Below are 19,827 nucleotides of genomic sequence, written 5' to 3'. Positions count from 1 at the left end.
AAATTTTTAATGTTTTATTTATTTTTGAGAGAGAGCATGAGCGCAGGCGGGGGAGGGACCGAGGGAGAGGGGAACAGAAGATTCGAAGCAGGCTCCACACTGACATCAGCAATCCCAAAGTGGGGCTTGAACTCACAAACAGTGATACCATGACCTGAGCTGATGTCGAATGCTCAACCAACTGAGCCACCCAGGTGCCCCTATTTATGTGTTTGTAGGTAATCTCTACAGCTAATGTGGGGCTTGCACTCATAACCCCGAGATCAAGAATTGCATGCCGCACTGACAAAGCCAGCCTAGGCACCCCAACATTTGTTATCTCTTGCTGAGACAGATATTTTTATTTATTTATTTGTTTGTTTATTTTTATTTGAGAAAAATATTTTCAAATCGCTTTACTGAGATAAACACACCATAAAATCCATTAGTTTTCAGCGTAAAATTCAATTAATTTCAGTGTGTTAACAGAGTTATGTAGCTGTTGCCACAGTCTAATTTTAGAAGACTTCCATCATGCTGAAATGAAACTTTGAGCCCATTTACAGTCAGTCCCCATTCCTATTCCCAGCCCCGGGCAACCATAAATCTATTTTCTGTCTCATAGATTCACCCTATATAAAAACAAATCATGTTTTGTGTGCTCCACTGTTTTCGTCTCTGTTAACTCTCAGTTGGTTTCAGAATTCGGTTCAGACATTTTATTTATAAAAAAAAAATTTTTTTAATGTTTTTATTTATTTTTGAGACAGAGAGAGACAGAGCATGAGCAGGGGAGGGGCAGAGAGAGAGGGAGACACAGAATCGGAAGCAGGCTCCAGGCTCCCAGCTATCAGCACAGAGCCCAATGCGGGGCTTGAACTCACACACTGTGAGATCATGTCCTGAGCCGAAGTCGGACGCTCAACCGACTGAGCCACCCAGGCACCCCTGGTTCAGACATTTTAACCTCACTATGCCTTTTTCCTTCCCTTGCTCCTGTTTCTCTCAATCCCTCATTCATTGACGTTGATTAATTTCTAAAAAAAATTTTTAAGTTTATTTTGACAGAGAGAAAACACGAGTCAGGGAGGGGCAGAGACAGGAGAGAGCAAGTCCCAAGTGAGCTCCATGCTGTCAGCGCAGAGCCCAACACACAAACTGTGAGATCATGACGTAAGCCGAAATCAAGAGTTGGATGCTTAATTGACTGAGCCACCCAGGTGACCCTTTTTAAATTTTTATTTATTTTGTGTATGTGTGCACACATGCACACAAGCGGAGGAGGGCCTGAAAGAAAGAGGGAGAAAGAATCCCAAGTAGGCTCTGCACTGTCAGCGCAGAGCCTGGCACGGGGCTTGATCTCATGAGCCCTGAGATCATAACCTGAGCTGAAATCAAGAGTTGGACACTTAACCGACTGAGCCACCCAGGCGCCCCAATGTTGATCAATTTTTAAGAACAGTGTCTCTAGGTTTATGCTTAATTTCCTTGCTTTGTGCATTTTGTGTCGTCTTGTATCCCTCAGTAGCCACCTCTGTGCTCCCCTAGACTACCAGGGCCGGGCCAGGCTCGCCCAAAAGAACTGTTGTAAGATTTGTAAAATAGGTGCCCCCTCCAACACACAGTCTTAAAGGCTTGCTGCTTAGCAGGCAAAAGGCTGCTATGTTTGAACTTAAAACTATGCCCCCTGCAGGCAGGCAAAGCCAGGAGCCAGGCCTGAATCTTGGCCATCGGAGCACAGATTGGATTTCGACTCCACTCCTCTGTGCCCCACAAGTCCTTCGTTAGGGCCTAACTTGTATATTCACATGCAGCAGCACTGCTAGTAAGACTAGACATTTGGTTCTCCTTTACAGTAGTAAATTGAAGTTTACTATTAGTCATTTGACAAACATTTGCTGAGTGTTTCCTGTGTGGTAATTATGTCAGGTGCTACAGATAAAAGCGAATAAAATGGGCACAACCCCTGACGTTAAGAAACCTGCTGTCAGAGTCTTTTCATTCCCAGTAATCTTTTTCCATGGGCCTTTCTTCTCAAACAGTTCCCAAGGCCCAGTTCCAAACACCCACTTTGGCAGGTGCTAAAAATCATGCTTGGGGCGCCTGGCCAGCTCAGTTGTTTGAACATGTGACTCTTGATCTTGGGGTCATGAGCTCAAGCCCCATGTTGACTGTAGAGATTACTTAAAGAAATAAATATTTTTATTTATTTTATTTTTATAAAATAAAATAAAGGGAAGCTATTAAAAAATAAACACTATAGGGCACCTGGCTGGCTCAGTCTATAGCACATGCAGCTCTTGATGTATTTACAGCTCATCTCATCAAGAGGGGGAGTCTATTTCCTCACTCCTTGAAACCTGGCTGGCCTTGAGACTCCCTTTGATCGATAGAATGCGGTGGAGTTCACATTGTGTCAGTTCTAAGGTTAGGCCTTAAGAGCCTCCATGGGATTCTTCCTGTTCTTTTGGAATTCTGTCAGTAGCTATGAGACCCGGTCCAGGCTACCCTGACGGAGGATGGAAGGTCACACAAAGCAGAGATAAACTGTGTTGGCTGAGGGCCATCCAAGACCGGCCAGCCCCCAGTCAGTCAGAAGCTGAGCAGACCAGAGGCGCATGGGGGACTCAGTTGATTAAATGTCTGACTTCGGGTCAGGTCATGATCTCATGGTTCCTGGGTTTGAGCCCCACATTCACGGTTTGTGGGTTTGAGCCCCGCATAGGGCTCTGTGCTGACAGTTCAGAGCCCGGAGCCTGCTTCGGATTCTATGTCTCCCTCTCTCTCTCTGCCCCTCCCCTGCTCGCATTCTGTCTCTCTCTTTCAAAAATAAATAAATGTTAAAAAAAAATTTTTTTTATAGAACCTGAGCAGACCAGAACAGTCCAGCTGAGCCAACCTAAACTGCAGAACTATAAGATAAATAAGTGATTGTTGTTTTAAGCCACTAAGTATTGACATGGTTTACTTTGCAGCAAAAGCTAACTAATACAGTAACTTTCTTATGTCCATTGGCTTATTACTACCCGCGGCTCCCACTTGGCTTTTGATGACCTCTGGCTTATCCTGCTTTCCATTATTTTGTCCAAAATAATGGTATCTGGGTGTGTACAAGATACCATTGGGTATCTGTTGTGTGTACAAGCAGAGCTGGGTACTGAAATACACCAATGAGCCACGTTGGTTATGCAACAGACACGTACAGATAGTTTCAGTTCAGTGTGATGCTACAAATGTAAATACATATTGCCAACAAAGGACCTGGGACAGACACCTAACTAGTCAGATAAGATAACTAGTCAGATAATTACTAGTCAGATAAGACTAGTAATTGAAAGTGAGAAAGTGAGTCAGAGAGAGGTATAGACTGTACACAAAAGCCTGGAGGGGCACAGAGGAGGGTCAGGTAAAGAAAGGCCAAGAAATTCAGTGTGGCTAGAGCCCAGAGTACAGGAGGGAGAGCAAGGAGAGGCAGGGCTGGAGAGAGAAGCAGGAACTAGAACACAAAGAGCTCTACCCGCCTTTACAGAGAGTTTAGCTATCTGCTGCAGGGGAATATAATCTAATATAATATGAATGTAGAAACCTCACTAGGACTGCAAGGTGACAGAGGGACTGGAGGGGTTGAAACTAGAGGCAGGAGACCAGTTAGGCGGCTGTTGCAGTCATCTAGATGACAGAATGTGGCAGTTTGAACTAAGGTAGCAGTAGTGGGGATGAAGTTAAGTGGACTGATATTATAGATGCTTAGGAGTTAAGATTCCATAACTGACTAGAAATGGGATGATGAACGAGAGGAAGGAATAAAGGGTGGTCCCAGATTTTTGGCTTGGCCAAATGGTGATAGAATTGAGGTTAAGAATGTGGATGAGGAACAGGGGAACAGAAGGGGCAACTGTGTCCAGTTCAGTCGGTGGAGCATGTAACTCTTTTTTTTGTTTTTTAAGTTTATTTATTTTGAGAGAGAGAGAGAAAGTAGGGGAGGGAGAGAGAGAGCGAGTGGGGGAGGAGCAGAGAGAGGGAGAGAGAGAATCCCAGGCAGGCTCTGTACTGTCCATGCAGAACCTGATATGAGGCTCGAACTCACGAACCATGAGATTATGACCCAAGCCGAAGTTGGATGCTTAACCAAATGAGCCACGCAGGTGCCCCTGGAGCCTGCAACTCTTGATCTCAGGGTTATAAGTTTGAGCCCCACATTGGGTATAGAGATTACTTAAAAATAAAATCTTAAAAAAAAATAGGGGAAGAGATGAAGAATTCAGTTTAGAATATGTTAAGTCTGAGGTGCCTTTAGGACATCCAAATGGAGATGTCTAGTAGGCAGTTGGATATATCTAAGACCTGACAGACAATATTTTATATATTTGCTCATTATCTAACTTGAAAAAAAAAAAAAAGATAGGAGGTATCTGATAGTTGAGGAGTTTAGGGACTAGAGGAGGAAGGGAAGAAGAGAGCTTTGGGAAAAGTGAGAGAACCGGAAGCCTAGAAGGTAGTGGTCAGAGAGTAAAATGTCTAGGATCCCAGGATGTAAAAGTACAAGAAAATGAATTTGAAGTACTCGGAAAAAAAAAAAAAACAAAACAGAGAGAGAGAGGCCAAGGTGATGGATGGGTCACCCCAGATGATAGCAGGCCAGATGTCAAAACCTTTCATAAATGAGAGGAAGGTAAACCTTTCATAAATGAGCCACCTGGGTGGCTCAGTCAGTTAAGCGTTTCACTTTGGCTCAGGTCATGATCTCGCGGTTCGTGAATTCGAGCCCCGTGTGGGGTTCTGTGCTGACAGCTCAGAGCCTGGAGCGTGCTTTGGATTCTGTGTCTCCCTCTCTCTCTACCCCTCTCCCACTCACGCTCTCTCTCAAAAATAAATAAACATTAAAAATTAAAAAAAAAATGAGAGGAAGGTTGGTTGATGACAGTAAGGGGCAGAACAGGATGGCAAGACCTTCAAAGATGGAGTGAAGTCCAAAACAGGGCACATATGTTCAGAGAAGACTCGGCACAGCTTGAGGATGCCAGGAACAAAATGAAAGGTGACTGGGGGACTTACACTTGGGGCAATTAGCAAAATGACAAGAATGTGAAGTATGGTATGAGTGGGTTGGCCCCAGATGTCCAGGTACGGATTGTTCATGCTTTGGAAGGAATGCAATACCCCTTGAGGAGAGAGCAGCAGCCCGGCACAGTGTTTCCCTTTTAAAGGGCAGCCGGGGATAGAATTGCCAGGTTTAGCAAATGAAAATACGGATGCTCAGTTAAATTTTTTTTTTTTAATTTTTAAGTTTATTTATTTATTTTGAGAGAGAAAGGAGGTACAAGCAGGGGAGGGCCAGAGAAACAGGTAGGGAGAGAGAATCCCAAACAGGCTCTGCACTGTCAGCGGGTCTCAAACTCACAAACCGTGACATCATGACTGGAGTTGAGACCAAAAGCCAAACACTTAACCGACTCAGCCACCCAGGTGCCCCGCTCAGTTAAATTTCAATTTCAGGTATTACATGGGACATACTTAGACCAATTTCTACAAAGTTTTGGCATCATACAGTCGTAACAGCCTGCCAGCTGGTTAGCCTCTCAGCTATCCAATTCAACTCCTTTGTATTAGAGTAGGCTAACTGCTACTACTATTTGATCTTAAAACATAAAATGGGTTTTTAAAAAAGAATTATTTTTAATGTTTATTTATTTTTGAGAGACAGAGCGCAAGCAGAGAAGGGGTAGAGACAGATGGAGACACAGAATCTGAAGCAGGCTCCAGGCTCTGAGCTGTCAGCACAGAGCCCGACATGGAGCTCGAACCCACAAACCACAAGATCATGACCTGAGCTGAAGTTGGACACTTAACCGACTGAGCCACTCAGGCGCCCCAGGTTTCTTGATTTTTGAAATTTATTTTTAAAAATTAAAAATATTTTTAAGATTTTATTTTCTTTTTAAAGATTTTATTTTTTCATTTTTTAAAATTTATTTGAGAGAGCGAGCACCAATGGGGGAGAGGGGCAGAGGGAGAGTGAGAATCATAAGCAGGCTCCATGCTCAGCCCAGAGACCGATGCCACACCCCAGGCACCCCTGAAGATTTTATTTTATTTTTTTATTTTTTTTTAACATTTTATCTATTTTTGAGGCAGAGCATGAACAGGGGAGGGTGAGAGAGAGAGAGAGAGAGAGGGAGACACAGAATCTGAGACAGGTTCCAGGCTCTGAGCTGTCAGCACAGAGCCCGATGCGGGGCTCGAACTCATGGAGTGAGAGATCATGACCTGAGCCGAAGTCGGCCGCTTAACCAACTGAGCCACCCAGGCGCCCCTGAAGATTTTATTTTTAAGTAATTTCTATTCCCAACGTGGGCCTCAAACTCACAACCCCGAGATCGAGTCCCATGCTCCACCGACTGAGCCAGCCACGTGCCCCCATATAATGGTTGAACAAAGCTTATTTCCTACCTAGCTGGTAACGAAGCTGGAGAGGCCCTTCTACATGCAGTCATTTAGGGGTCAGGGGGATGAACTTTCTGCCCTGGGTCTCATCTCCATTCCAGCCGGGTGGAAATGGTGAGCATGGAGGAGCACCTGTAGGGGTTTGTATAAGCCAGGGCTGAAAGTGGCGTAGACACTCCTGCACACAGTCCGTTGGCTGATGTCAATCACATGGTCCTACGTAACAGCAAGGACGTCCTGTTAATGTAGTCAGGCAGTGTGCATAGAAGAGAACACGGATTTGAGCGAGTAATCTCTGCCATACCCCTTAGGAGGTTTATCTGTGGATCCCCTAGGGGGTCATAAGATTCTGGTTCAATAACCGTTGCTTTTGGAACAGGCCCCTCCTCTCCCTCTCAAAATCACACCAAGTCCTGATTGCTACTGAAATTGTGATTAAAGACAGAATGAAAGATTATCACATTCTTTCCTTTTTTTCCCAGATACGGTGGTACTTAGGATAGCCAAAAGTGGCACCTATCAAATAGATCTCACTAAAAGAAATAGGAAAAGTCTGTTTTGTTTTTCCAATTCTAGCTGCTAGCTTGTCAAGTTGGTGCTATATCTTTCCATTACGATGAAATTTACCACAAATCATTCCAAACAACAAATATTTTCCCCCAGTTCTTGCTTATGTAAATGTCGGTTGTCATGACAACAAGAAGACTGCCTTGATCATATGGCAGAGCTTGCTAAGAAACAAGAAGCAACTAGCTGGTTCAAACATAAACCTAATCCCATAGGCATGCCTAACAAGGGAAATGAAAAACTGGGGCAATTTTTTATTCAAAAGAAAAAGTGAAAGTAGAGGAAGAATTTGATTCTACTGAGAGAAAAGATGTGGTCAAAAAATTTAAATAAACCACTTCCTCTTGTTACATTCTTTCTTTGGGGATGGGATCTGGCTTTCTTCTTGTTTCTTGCTATATCACAAGGCTCATAAAAGGATTTGGGCCCCAGACTCGGCCAATTTTCTCTTTACTTGCAATCCACCTTGACACTGGAATGGGGTCACGCCCTTTACTATATACTTTACAGAAAGAATTCACGGGGACCTCACCCATTAGCTGCTTTCTTGACTTGCTGCCTCTACGGTCTATGTTATTGAGACCTAAATGGGATGATAAGAACTAATTACTTTGAATAATGTTTAGGATATATTAAGCTACTTTCATTAGAACTGGCATTTTAGAACAAAATAATTTGCACATAACCTTGACATTTTTGGTCATGGGATTCAGTCTTTTTGAAAGTATTGCTAAAACGAGATATTAAAAAATAAGCTACAACTAGCGAGGAGCCCCCCCCTCCCCCCATGCCCTGCACTGCTTGGCAGGAATGCAGACTGGTGCAGCAACTATTGAAGATCTTATGAAGGTTCCTCAAAAAGTTAAAGGTGGGGGGCACCTGAGTGGCTCAGTCAGTGAAGTGTCGGCCTCTTGATTTTGGCTCAGATCATGATCTCACAGTCTGTGAGTTTGAGCCCCGAGATGGGCACTGGACTGGCAGCATAGAGCCTGCTTGGGATTCTCTCTCTCTCCCTCTCTGCCCCTCCCCCACTTGTGTTTTCTCTCTCCCTCTCTCTCAAATAAATAACATTTTTTTTAAAGTTAAAGATGGAGCTATCCTACAACCCAGTAATTGCACTACTGGGTATTTACCCAAAGAGTACAAAAACACTAATTTGAAGAGATATGTGCACCTCTACACTTATTGCAACATTATTTACAATTAGCCAAGATATGGAAGCAGGACAAAACAAACAAGTGTCCATCAACAGATGAATGCATAAAGATATAAGACATATATAATATATACACATACATATACATATATAACCACACAGGAATATTATTCAGCCATAGAAAATAATTAAATCTTGCCATTTGCAGCAACATGGATGGATCCAGAGAGTATAATGCTAAGTAAAATAAGCCAGTCAGAGAAAGACAACCACCATATGATTTCACTCATATGGAATTTAAGAACCAAAACAAACAAGGGGGGGAAAAAGAGACAAACCAAAAAACAAACTCTTAAGTATAAAGTACAAACTGATGTTTACCAGAAGGGAGGTGGGGGGGGGGCGTGGGGGGAATAGGTGAGTGGGATTAAGAATACACTTGTCTTGATGGGTTTTAGTCTAATATTAAAACGAACCTACAGTCTTTGAGCATACACAAGACCAGGGAAACCAGAGACAGCAGCTGAGAGGTAGTTGGCTGGGTCCCTATTCCCCAGCACTAAAAACTCTGCTGAAGGAAACATTCTTCATTCAATAAACGTGTATTATCGGCTGTGAGCTGGGCTCTGTGCTGGGCTCTCAAGATGGAATGACCAAATCATGCGTAGCTCCCGCCCTGCTGGAGCTGACTTCTAGTCTAACAGAGGAGATGGAATGAAATGACCACAGAAATATACCACCACAATCTGAGATGAGCACTGTGAATGCGAATGATGTGATTGATTACGAGATTTGTGGGTTTGGGGAAGGCATCTCTGAGGAAGTGACATTTAAGCTGGAACCAAGAGAGTAATAGATCAGAGTTGGGGGAAGGGAGGTCCTAGAATGGGCAAAGGCTTCTTTATCCGAGCTGACTTGCTCCCCACCCCTTTTTAAGTAACCTCTATGGCCAGCGTGAGGCTCCAACTCAAGACTCCAAGATCAACAGTCACACACTCTACCAATTGAGCCAACCAGGTGCCCCTCATCTGAGAAGCTGAAAGGAAAGCCTGCCAGGAGCACAGAGAATAAGATACGCCAAGGAAAAGGTCAGCATTCCCATGTAGGCCATTCTATGGAATACGGATTGTATTTTATGATTAAGAAGAAGCCATTAAAGGATTTTAAGCAAAGGAATGCCATGCTCAAGTCTGCCAAGGACGATCATCCTGGATGCTTTCTGAAGAACAGACTAGGGAAAGTGCATGGCCAGGGGATTGTTGCAGTGGTCTACAGGAGAGATGGCTGCTTGGGTGGTGGTGGTAGAGGCATGCAGGGAATATTTTAGAGGCAGAGCAGACAGGATTTGGTGATGATGGGGGTGTGAGGAAGAGAGACGCCTATAAATGGGCAGCCAACTGAAACATTAAAAAGAATAACCCAAACTATTTACTGAGTCCCACGTACAGTTCTGCATCAGAAAAGGGCAATCAGTTGAGGAGGCAAGAGGGGTTATAATCTACATCACACTCTTGTTTGGACTTGTCAAGCCACGAGCCTGGCATGGGCCATGTCCACAAAGAGGAAGGAGTGCCTTCCTACTGCCCACCAAGCTGTGTGACTGGTGACCTTGACAGAACACTTTCAGAAAGCCACCAGCAGCCTCCATGGGGGCAATGGATGTGGGTTTTGTCCTGCTTCTCCTAGAATGTAAGATTCACAAGGGCAAGGATCTATCCTGTAGGAACTACCACACTTAGAGCTGCTATAATCTGATCAAACCTAGTCACAGAAGCACTCAGCTAGCCCTGACAGCTCAACAGCCTGCAAAATATGAAGTCAATCTCTCCCTTTAGTGACAACAGGTGAGTACTTCATATTTATTTATTAAAATACTTCACATTTAGAATAGCTCCCTTCTGTGGCAGTAGAGGTATCATCTTGGGTTCATGTGATACTCTCTCAAAACAAAGATTACAAAACGATGAGTGAGGTCAAGTAGGTAATCTTTAGACACCATAGCGACACCAGCCAAGGCAGTCAAGACTTTGTGTTAGGGCTCCCAGCTGTTAAGGGCTCACGGGACCCCTATGGTCAGGCTGGAGGTCTAAGGGGAGAGAGGTAGCATTGAGTATACAAACCTGCACAAACACAGTAGCTTCAGGAAGGTTAATCCTGCATTACATAGTACATGAAGGTAGCCCAGAGGTATCCAACAAACAGTATTACTATACCCTAACATTGTACCAAGTTTTCACTCACGGTATTTTCCTGGCATAAAAGAGAAAGGAGGAGCCCATCTTACATCTTAACTCAGGTCTCTACTTTCCTAGTTTCCTTACTGGTACTCAGAACCTTGCAGAAGCCCACCAGGGCCACCAGCTTGAAATGAAGCTAGAAAACTCCACAAAATTGTCCCAAATTAAGGAGAGGAGGCTTGGAACAAGTCAACCTCCACAGGTCTGATATACAGTCTCTCTCCCTCCCACTCCCAGAAAGCTAAAATGTCCAAAGCCTTCCCATTTCAAGTAGGAGGATAGAAAAAAAAATCTGTCCAAGTCAGTTTACCTTTGACCATTTGGTCAATACTCTAGTACCCACCTTGCAGATTCAATGCAAATCTCAAATCTAAGAAAATCAGGCCAACTAAAGAAATACTGGAAGCATCCCTTTGACCAGAAGCCAGGCTGGGTGCTCATTTTTTTTGCTTGCTTTCATCCTGTATCCCTAGAGGATCCTCAACCATTGCTCCCATTATGAACCTCACTTCCTGATGGTTAGTTCTGGCTTGCCCTCCACCCATTTCTTTCTATATTCAGGGTATGTATAGTAGTAGAGCTCCAAATACTTGGTTTCCTCCTGTCAAACTCAAGAGGCCTATTTTCGCATTTTCTTCTACAGAGGGGGCTTCTTCTCTCTTCTTATCTGTAAAAGGAATAGAATTTAATCTGAAAATCAGGGTCATAAACGTAAGAGTAGGTATGGGCACTCAAAGTTATGTGAAGGAACCCAACACTCAACATATTAAAACAAGATTTTAACACTTTATTTTTTATTGATAAAAAGTCAAAACATACTTAAATCACCTTGCTGTTAAGCTTGTATATGCCAAAGTTGGCTCCCTTTGGGGGAGATTCCTTTATTTAACTCCGGGTTGACAATCTGCTTTGTCTACAGCGGTAATGAGACGTTTTTATTTTGGGTCCAAGTAATTGGCAAAGCTTGTCCTTTTCATTTCATTTTTTGAAAGTAATTTCTATACCCAACTTGGGGCTCAAACTCACAACCCCAAGGTCAAGAGTTGCATGCTCTGACTGAGCCACCCAGGTGTCCCTGTCCTTTTCATTTTAAAACTTCACCACCCATAGGACACAAAACTAGAGGATAATGTCAACCTGTTAGGTATATATAGTGTCATACTGTGTGTGTCTCGATATATACACGTGCTTTGAGAAAAGATGGAAAAAACATAACGTTTAACCTTTTTTTTTTTTTTTTGGTATTTACTAAATTATCTATCCTGAAAATGTGCTACTTACATAAAAAAGGAGAAATTAAACTGTGTATCTATCCACACTAACATTCTAAAAACCTATTATATAACGTCTAAATTTCTCATTTGCTTTATAAAGTCCCCTACCATATCCTTACTTTCTCTACACCCACATATAACCATTTCTGGACAAGTTTGATGTTCTCTGTCCACATTATTCCAGCTTTTTGATCATTACATAATCTCTTATGTTCCTCTCAAATCAATTTATTTCATAACTTCTGGAGACCCTTGTTCAAAATATCACCAATGATTAACCTCATCTTTAATGAGTACCCACAGATTATACATAATTGTTCCTTTATCCGATTATATGATTGTTTGTAGGTTGTTGAATGTACACACCTCTTATTCCCTAAGCATAAAAGATTTAGCTCTTTTGTGAAAAATATTCAAGGATTACTTTCTTCAAAAGATCACCAAGCCAAACATTTGGCCATATTTTTATTTACTACATATACTATAAACATATACAATACATGCTACAAAAAACATTTTTTTTTAAATTTAACTGTCAAGAAAGTGTATAGTGTTATAATACAATGGCACATGTTCATATTTTATTTCAAATTGGTTTGCTGACCACCCATTTCAAACCATTAATAGTGAAATGTTACTTAAGGATAATTAAAAATTATCTATTTGCATTATTAACAATAAACAATTCCAACAAATTAATAAGAATTAACCACGTCAAATATTAGTATCCAAAAACTGGGCTTTTGCAGAAATGATTATATAAAATATAGCAGCCAATTACAGTTTCCTTGCTCTGTGACAATGTACATACGCACTTGAATAGGATTCTAGCATTTGCTTTTGGAAGATACTCTTTAGAAGTCCTTTGATTTAAGGTCTAACAACTGACACACCCAGCCAAATCCAACCCAACAGTTCATATAATGGCTTCAGACAACTGATCAAACTGATCATTGAGAAATTCTTATGATTTGGATAGAGTTGAATGTTCCACTAATATTATATATGATGAAAAGAGACATATCCAAGCCAATATCAAAGTCAAAGGCAAAAGAAAATACAAACATTCAAATCAGTTTATGACAAGGTTTTTCTACAAGTATTTTAGATGTCATACTTTCAGGAAAACAAGATTTAATTTAATGCGTATTTGGATTTGGATTTTACAGTATCTATGCTCTAACTGAAAATTTAAGAGTAGTCAGATGGAATTAAGTCTAGTATTGCAAATATGTTCATTTAACATTATTGAGCACCCACTACGTGCAATGCACTGTGCTAACTTTTAAAAGTTAAGTATTAATATATTTATCAAGCATTACCTTAGTGTGAGGTAAAAATAAATTAGCGTCAACTCATTAGTTTGCTTGTGGTATGTAATCCTGTGTCAGCTGGCTTCCCTGTGCCGTATGAGCTTCTGCACACCCCTCATTCACTCACACAAATATCTGCACACCGACTATGCCAGGCATTGTGCTAGTCACTGGGATACCATGATTTGGTATAGTTCAAAGAATGCATATTAATCATTAACCTATGTAGAAACAATGAGAAGGATACATTACTTTTCTAAAATGAGGCCCAAAGCAAAATATAAGGTGTTTCTATGGGTCATACCACACCATAGACCAGTAAGTGCCTTTCTAGACTGGGAACTAACTTTTAAGGTTTCATATTGTAGTCTAAATAGCCTAGATCATTTTTGGTCTCAGAAGTCAATTCTTTGGAGCACGTGACCCCACATAAACCTTCCATACTTGAAAGGATTTGTAAACTAAACTGGAACACAAAGAAAAAGAGCCAAAAATGAAGGCAGTTGATAACGTAATGCACTTCAAGCACTATTCTGGCCATGTAAAATGAATACTACATAATTCATGATTGGTTCAAATGTTTTTAAAAGCGCTAACCCTACCCCAAACTCATGTAATTTTAATCTGACTTGTATACAAGTTGCACATAAAGCAAAGGGCAGAATTTGGCCCTACAACCCTCTATGGAATATTCTAAGTGATTGGTCCTTCCACTCCAAGCAAGTAGAAGCTAAGAATTTCAGAGAGTTCCCTAATAGGATACTGGCACTCAGAAGAAATGGCCCTACTGGATCCCATTAGCCAGGAGTCTGTTTAGTTGTGGTAGCAGTGTGAACCTATGACCCCTTGAGGGAAGGCAGAAAGCTGGGAGTTTGGGTGTCCACTCAGTGAATCCAATACTGGCTTAAAGCTATGCACTGAATAAAGTGCTCTGCACATCCTGCTTGTCATCTGGAATGAAAAATACTTTTCTCAAGAATGAACCTATTTGTAGGTTTAGGGGAAAAGAATGACAAGGATTTAAAGAATCCCAAGAAAAAGTATGAAGCATTGACTAGGAAGGAAGACAAATGCCTCTAGTAGTGTCCTCAGAAATCTCAGGATCTGAACTGTCAGAATGAGTCACACAGTGGTCATGTTCTATAAATGAAAAAGCAATCCCACTGGGTACTTCCTATTCACACGGTGCAATATTACTTCATGGGGGTGGAAGGGAACAGTCTATTGCCATTTGCTAGCATGGTTTCAAAATGAAAACAAAACCATTGAGTAAATCAGGGTAAGCAGTGTCCAATAGTCCTCTCCTGTCCATCAGTTTTCCACAGGTTGATCTGCACTACCTGAGGGAAAGGAGGCAAAATACCCATCCCTTCTGATACACTCAGGCATGGCTGCTATCGCTTAAAATTGCCAATTCAGAAGTTAACACATGAGCCCTCCAGTTTCGTACCCTGAATATGGTAAATGAGACTAGAGATGGAGTAGTTCAGTCTAAAAAAGATCACAGGTAACAGAATGCTTATATAAACTAGACTGCTTTGACGTCTGTAAGAAAATCGTATAGATGACAATTGGAAAAAAAAAAAAAGATTGTTCCCATCTGTCAGCAAAACTGTTGAGCTATACTCAGCTGAAGTCCTCATCAGGATTCTGTTGATCCAGCAGACGGACATGTGTGAATGGGAAGTGACCTCGTTTGCCATTACACTCCCCTTCCCACTGACCACTCACATTAATCTTCGTAACCTTTACCAGCTCACCGACCTGCAGGAGGAGAATAAGGAAAGCGCTTTATTTCCAGTTATGAATGCAAACTGAAAAACTCCATTCTCTGGTTAGGCATACCCTGCCCACGTGATTGCTCTAGGGCTGACATTATAGAAATGGCTATTTGCTGCCTCCCAAGCCCCAGCCACCAGACTGATTACTTGTGGTTAGTGCAGGCAGAAGGAAGAAGTGATTTTAGCAGTGCAGAAAAACACAGAGTACAGAAAATAGAAAGGGCCCTAAAAAATGACACTTTTTGGAAATTTTAATCATCTCTGAAAGAGCAATCCCAACCAGAATGAGCCGGTATTCTTTTTTCTGGTACCCACTGCCCTTAGATTCCTGCTTGCCCCCCAGGCCATGGCCTAGGAGGAGAGATCCCCCACCCCTACTGGCATACAAGCAGCAGCACAATCCCTCAACCCACTGGTGTATACATATCACTACCTACTAGTGCTTGCAGAGAAGATAATCATGGAAATCAACTTCATCTGGTCCCAGAAAATGAAGTGTTCTATCACCTTCCTATCAAGGCAAGGCTTTTCCCACTTGGGCAGGTATAGGCCAAAACTCCAAATTCCATCAGCTCCCTGCAAAGTCCCCATCTTCTTCATCAAGCTCTACTTGGCAGGCCACTGCCTGCCAGCTCTCCACCCCCACCCTACCATGTACTAACAGACCTTGTTGCTCCTTCAATGCCACTTGGTACCTATTCATTAAGGAGACATTACGTTTTCGTTTCTGTTATGAAAAACTTTCCTTTGCAACATCAACTATAAAGTTTTGACAATCTAGGATATACGTCTATTCTCCTATAAAACTTAAGACAAAATCAGTCTGATGAATGGATTCATCCTGTGGCAAAATATTGAACAAATGGTGAGATCAGGCCCCATATGACACTGGACTAAAGAACTTTACTCTTTAATTATCAACATCTGAGTTCTGAGCATACAAGAAGTTTCTAAGCATAACTGTTTATGTTCTAAGCATAACTTTCATTAAGTACTGTAGAGGATTTTTTTTTTTTTTTTTAAGTAAGCTCCAAGATCCAACATGGGGTTTGAACTCACAACCCTGAGATCAAGTATCACATGCTCTACTGACTGAGCCAGCCAGGCACCCCTACTGTACAAAATATTTTATATACACTATTTTGTAGTCCTTATAATAACCTTGTAAAACAGAAATTTTTCATTTTATAGATGATAAAACTGAGATTCAGAGCAATTACAGGATATACCTGAGGTCACATAGCCAGGAGCAGGGCTGGGATTTGAGCCCAGAAGTATTGGCTCCAAAGCCAATTAATTTATGCTCTTTCTACCATAGCAGGAACTTTCAAATTATGCTCCCACGACCTTCAGGATTCCCTAAGAATGTCTGTAGGTCAACCACTTGCTTAAGTGAACTCGAGTTTAGGACCAGAGCCTTCTGCAAAACCAGCTTGATCTTACAGAAGAACAGATTGTCTACTGGTCTGTCTAGAATTTCCTGAAGAACTATCTGAGAACTACAGAGGCCTAAGGTGGTTGTGGGGACCATAGGGTGCGGAAAAAAGGAAGACAGAAACTAGAGAATATCTGAGAAAAAGGGATAAAATATAAGGGTGAGAAAAGGCAGCAATGTAGTCTGCTGATGTTGTAAAGACTGAGGCTGATGGTTTAAGGGGAGAAGAAAAGATGCTGCACGTCCATTCTTGCATCCACATGCACAATGCAGTCCCTACAAGGCTGCTAGCACCAGGGTTCTTTATTCCAAGCAATCTTTGAATTCAAAGTTCCTGATGTCCAAGCAAGCCAACCATGACAAGTCAAGATGTTCCTATAGCCCCCAATCACACCACTAGCCTCTTGCTATGCTAAGGTCAATTATATCGAGTGTAGGACTTCTTTTCCCCATCTTAGTATTTATTTGTATTTTCTACTAAAACACTCATGTTGTGCTAAGTGCTATTCTGGTAGCTAGACATAGGATAATAGACCTAGGGGATGTGTACACTCATGTCAAAAGTCTAAATTGCCACTCACATTAAGTTCCCCTCCAGATGGGGACAAGGGGCCAGTTTGAGAAGTTGGTTTGACAGGGTGCCCGGCTGGCTCAGTCAGTAGAGCATGTGACTATTGATCTCGGGGTAGTGAATTCAAGCCCCATGTTGGGTGAAGCGCTTACTTGGCATTGGGGGGTGGGGGGGAAGCTAGTTTGACAATATCTAACACCCCTAACAGCTGTCATATCTGAATCCATCATTTTACCGATATTAAAAACCCACAAGAGAGACATGAGGAAACATTCTGGAGTGTTGGAAATGTTTTATACTTTCATGTGGGTGGTTATCACATAGGTGAATACACATGTAAAACTCCAAGCTGTATACTCAGGATCAGTACCTTTTACCAAATGATTTCATATATTTTTTTCTCCTAACCCCACTCCCTCAAATGATTTCATATTTAAATGAAAAGATGAAAATTTGTTATATTTTACCCGCATTTTCTGCGTTTTTTAGAAGATGGTTCTTCAGGGTATACCCTTAAGTCCACCATTCTACTTGATAGCAAAATCTAGGTTTATTTTACTCATTTTGTTTCAAGTTTGTTTATTTTATTTTGAGAGAGAGCAAGTGGGGGAGGGGCAGAGAGAGAAAGAGAGAATCTCAAGCAGACCCCATGCTGTCAAGCACGGAGCCCAATGCAGGGCTTGAACCCACAAACCCTGAGATCATGACCTGAGCAACTAAGTCAGATGCTTAACCAACTGAGCCACCCATGCACCCCCAAAATCTAGATTTAAACACTTTTCTCTCAATGTTACATTGTCTTTATTTTTAAGCATTCAACATGCTATCTCAAATCGCATCCCACAGAGCTCTGAGAAGTGAAGGACAGGTTGAAATGTGGACTAGCCCAGCCTCTTGCTTTTATCAGTACCACAGAAACACAACAGCTGCTCCACAAGCAGGACAGAACCTGCTGACCTGCCCTCAGACTTTTCTTCTTTCAGAGGTCAAACGGAGAAACATTGCAAGATGGTACTGGTAGGGGTGAGGGGTGGATTCTGTACAGATTAGACCTTGGGACACACCAGAGCCATCTCTAACGCACATGGTGTCTTGGCTCTACCCTACAGAGGCTCTGGAAAACCACACCATATTCTGAAATCCAAAACCTTTTTTTTATAGTCGATCAGGTTCTTGGCAGAGAGGCCCAAACATCAGGGAGTGAAACAAAGGCTATGGCACAACTCTAAAACAATTCGAACTTTTTTTTTTAAATTCTGATTTAAGTGGATAAAAGAGAAAAATTGTAAGCAGTCATTTGGGCTAATTAACCTGTCCAAAGTGGCCTTTAAGTACAAGTACTTCGAGGAAGATCTTATCAAATTAAATAACCCTTTGTACCCTGTGGAGTTTTTCTACTGCAATATTCAAAGCCCATGGCGATTCCTAGGGTCAAGAAAAGGCAAACCCCAAGGGCAACACGACTGTCCTTAGATCACATGAGGCCCTAGTACTTCCAGAGTCTGGAAGAATAGGTGGCTGTCAAGCCTGGAGGATGCAGGCTGGGGGAGCTCAGAAGGTGCCAGGGCAGTCTGAAAACACGGGCTACGCTAAGTGCAGTTCTTCCTCCAAATCAGAAACAACACGAGAATTCACGCTTCTCCTCCTGTTAGGCAACAACTCACTAAAGCAGGATTTCCAAGGCCACACCAAGGAGGATGAGGGGGATGGATATGGGTTCAAGCTTGGCATGCTATTCCAAAGACAAAGAAAGCAAAACAGAGTACTTGCTCCAGAATTGCTATAATCTTAAGATACAAAGGAATGTACTAATCAGTAAGTGCAGTAATAACTGTGTTCTAACACTGCTGACTTCAAAATTCAAGTTATAGATGGAAAAAACCCTAACTTGCCTATCAATGAATAAGAAAGACTTTATAAAGGATTTGAAACACGAGACAGTTAACCTTTCTTTTTATGAGGCAGACTTCATCACCACCCTGTAAAGGAGAGACAGTGATGATTCTTTCACTGAGGTACTGTTCTATTGTCCAGTCAGTTCTCCTGATCCTAGGTCATGAACTTAGACACAAGCCTGCAAGTAAATCATGGCATCATCTATAAAGAGGACTGAATGTGGTTACTTCAGTGTTTTCACTCCTAGGGAATTTGATGAATACTGGTTTCTTCCCTAGCTCTGTGTAGTTCCCAAGGTAAATCACAATTTTGGTACACATGAGTCAGATCTACAATTGGTCCAGGAGCAAATGACTACCCAATCGATATTAACCAGTGAGTTTCCATTATAGTGAGAAAAATACTGGAACCCAATTAGCATTAATTTTTGGTACTCGCTAAATAGAGGAGACATCAGGGAACTGTGTGATCTCCTTCCTTTGCTGGTGTAACTCCAGGTGACTACTTTTCTAGTTTCGGTTCCTACTATCTAACAGGAAAGGCATCAACAATCACCAGTGTTCCTTTGATGCTGACTTGCTGTAGGATTCCAGGGAGATCTGACAGAAAACACATACAAATTCATATAAATAGAACCAGAGAAAAGTACGTACAGAGATGGAATACAGAGGCCTTGTCTTCAAACATTTTTGAACACACCAAGAACACATTTAGTAAATACTTCCAGATTTGGCTGGAGGAGAACAAAAGTTAAGAAAACGACAGCAATCCAAGACAGGGGTCAGCAAGCTACGGTCCGTGAGCCAAATCCAGCTTGCTCCCTGTTTCTGTAAACAGTTCTCTCAGAACACAGCAAACTCATCTGTTGTTTTGTCTATGGCTGCTTTCTTGCTACAATGACAGTTGAGTGGTTGTGACAGAAAGCATATGGTCTGAAAAGCCCTTTACTGAAAAAGTTTGCAGATCTCTGATCTAAGGGAATAGGTAATATTTAGGGTACATCTACAGTCTTGCAAATCAATGGAAACAACTGCAGACAGTTCGGCCTTAAAGATTCACTTGCCTCAGAGATGGACTGAAATTGCCATGGGCTATATTGGTAGAAAGTGGCAGGTCTTTGAGATTTAACTGGTAGGCTTTTGGATGAAAAGAAAAAGCATCTCAACAAATCCTG

General features: G+C 41.9%; 1 protein-coding gene across 2 annotated transcripts in view; it reads right to left on the bottom strand.

The window, feature by feature from the left end:
* Nucleotides 1–11,149: 11,149 nt before the first annotated feature.
* CRK (CRK proto-oncogene, adaptor protein) overlaps nt 11,150–19,827 on the bottom strand; it is a 26,354-nt gene continuing 17,676 nt past the window's right edge. For both annotated transcript variants that reach the window (XM_027034625.2, XM_027034626.2), the window contains exon 3: nt 11,150–14,734. In XM_027034625.2, the coding sequence (XP_026890426.1) occupies nt 14,597–14,734 (138 nt within the window). In that variant the 3' untranslated portion in view covers nt 11,150–14,596. The remainder of the gene's footprint in view (nt 14,735–19,827) is intronic.

This window comes from Acinonyx jubatus, chromosome E1, assembly GCF_027475565.1.
Source record: "Acinonyx jubatus isolate Ajub_Pintada_27869175 chromosome E1, VMU_Ajub_asm_v1.0, whole genome shotgun sequence".
NCBI lineage: Eukaryota > Metazoa > Chordata > Mammalia > Carnivora > Felidae > Acinonyx > Acinonyx jubatus.
This window is presented reverse-complemented; position numbering and strand designations above follow the sequence as displayed.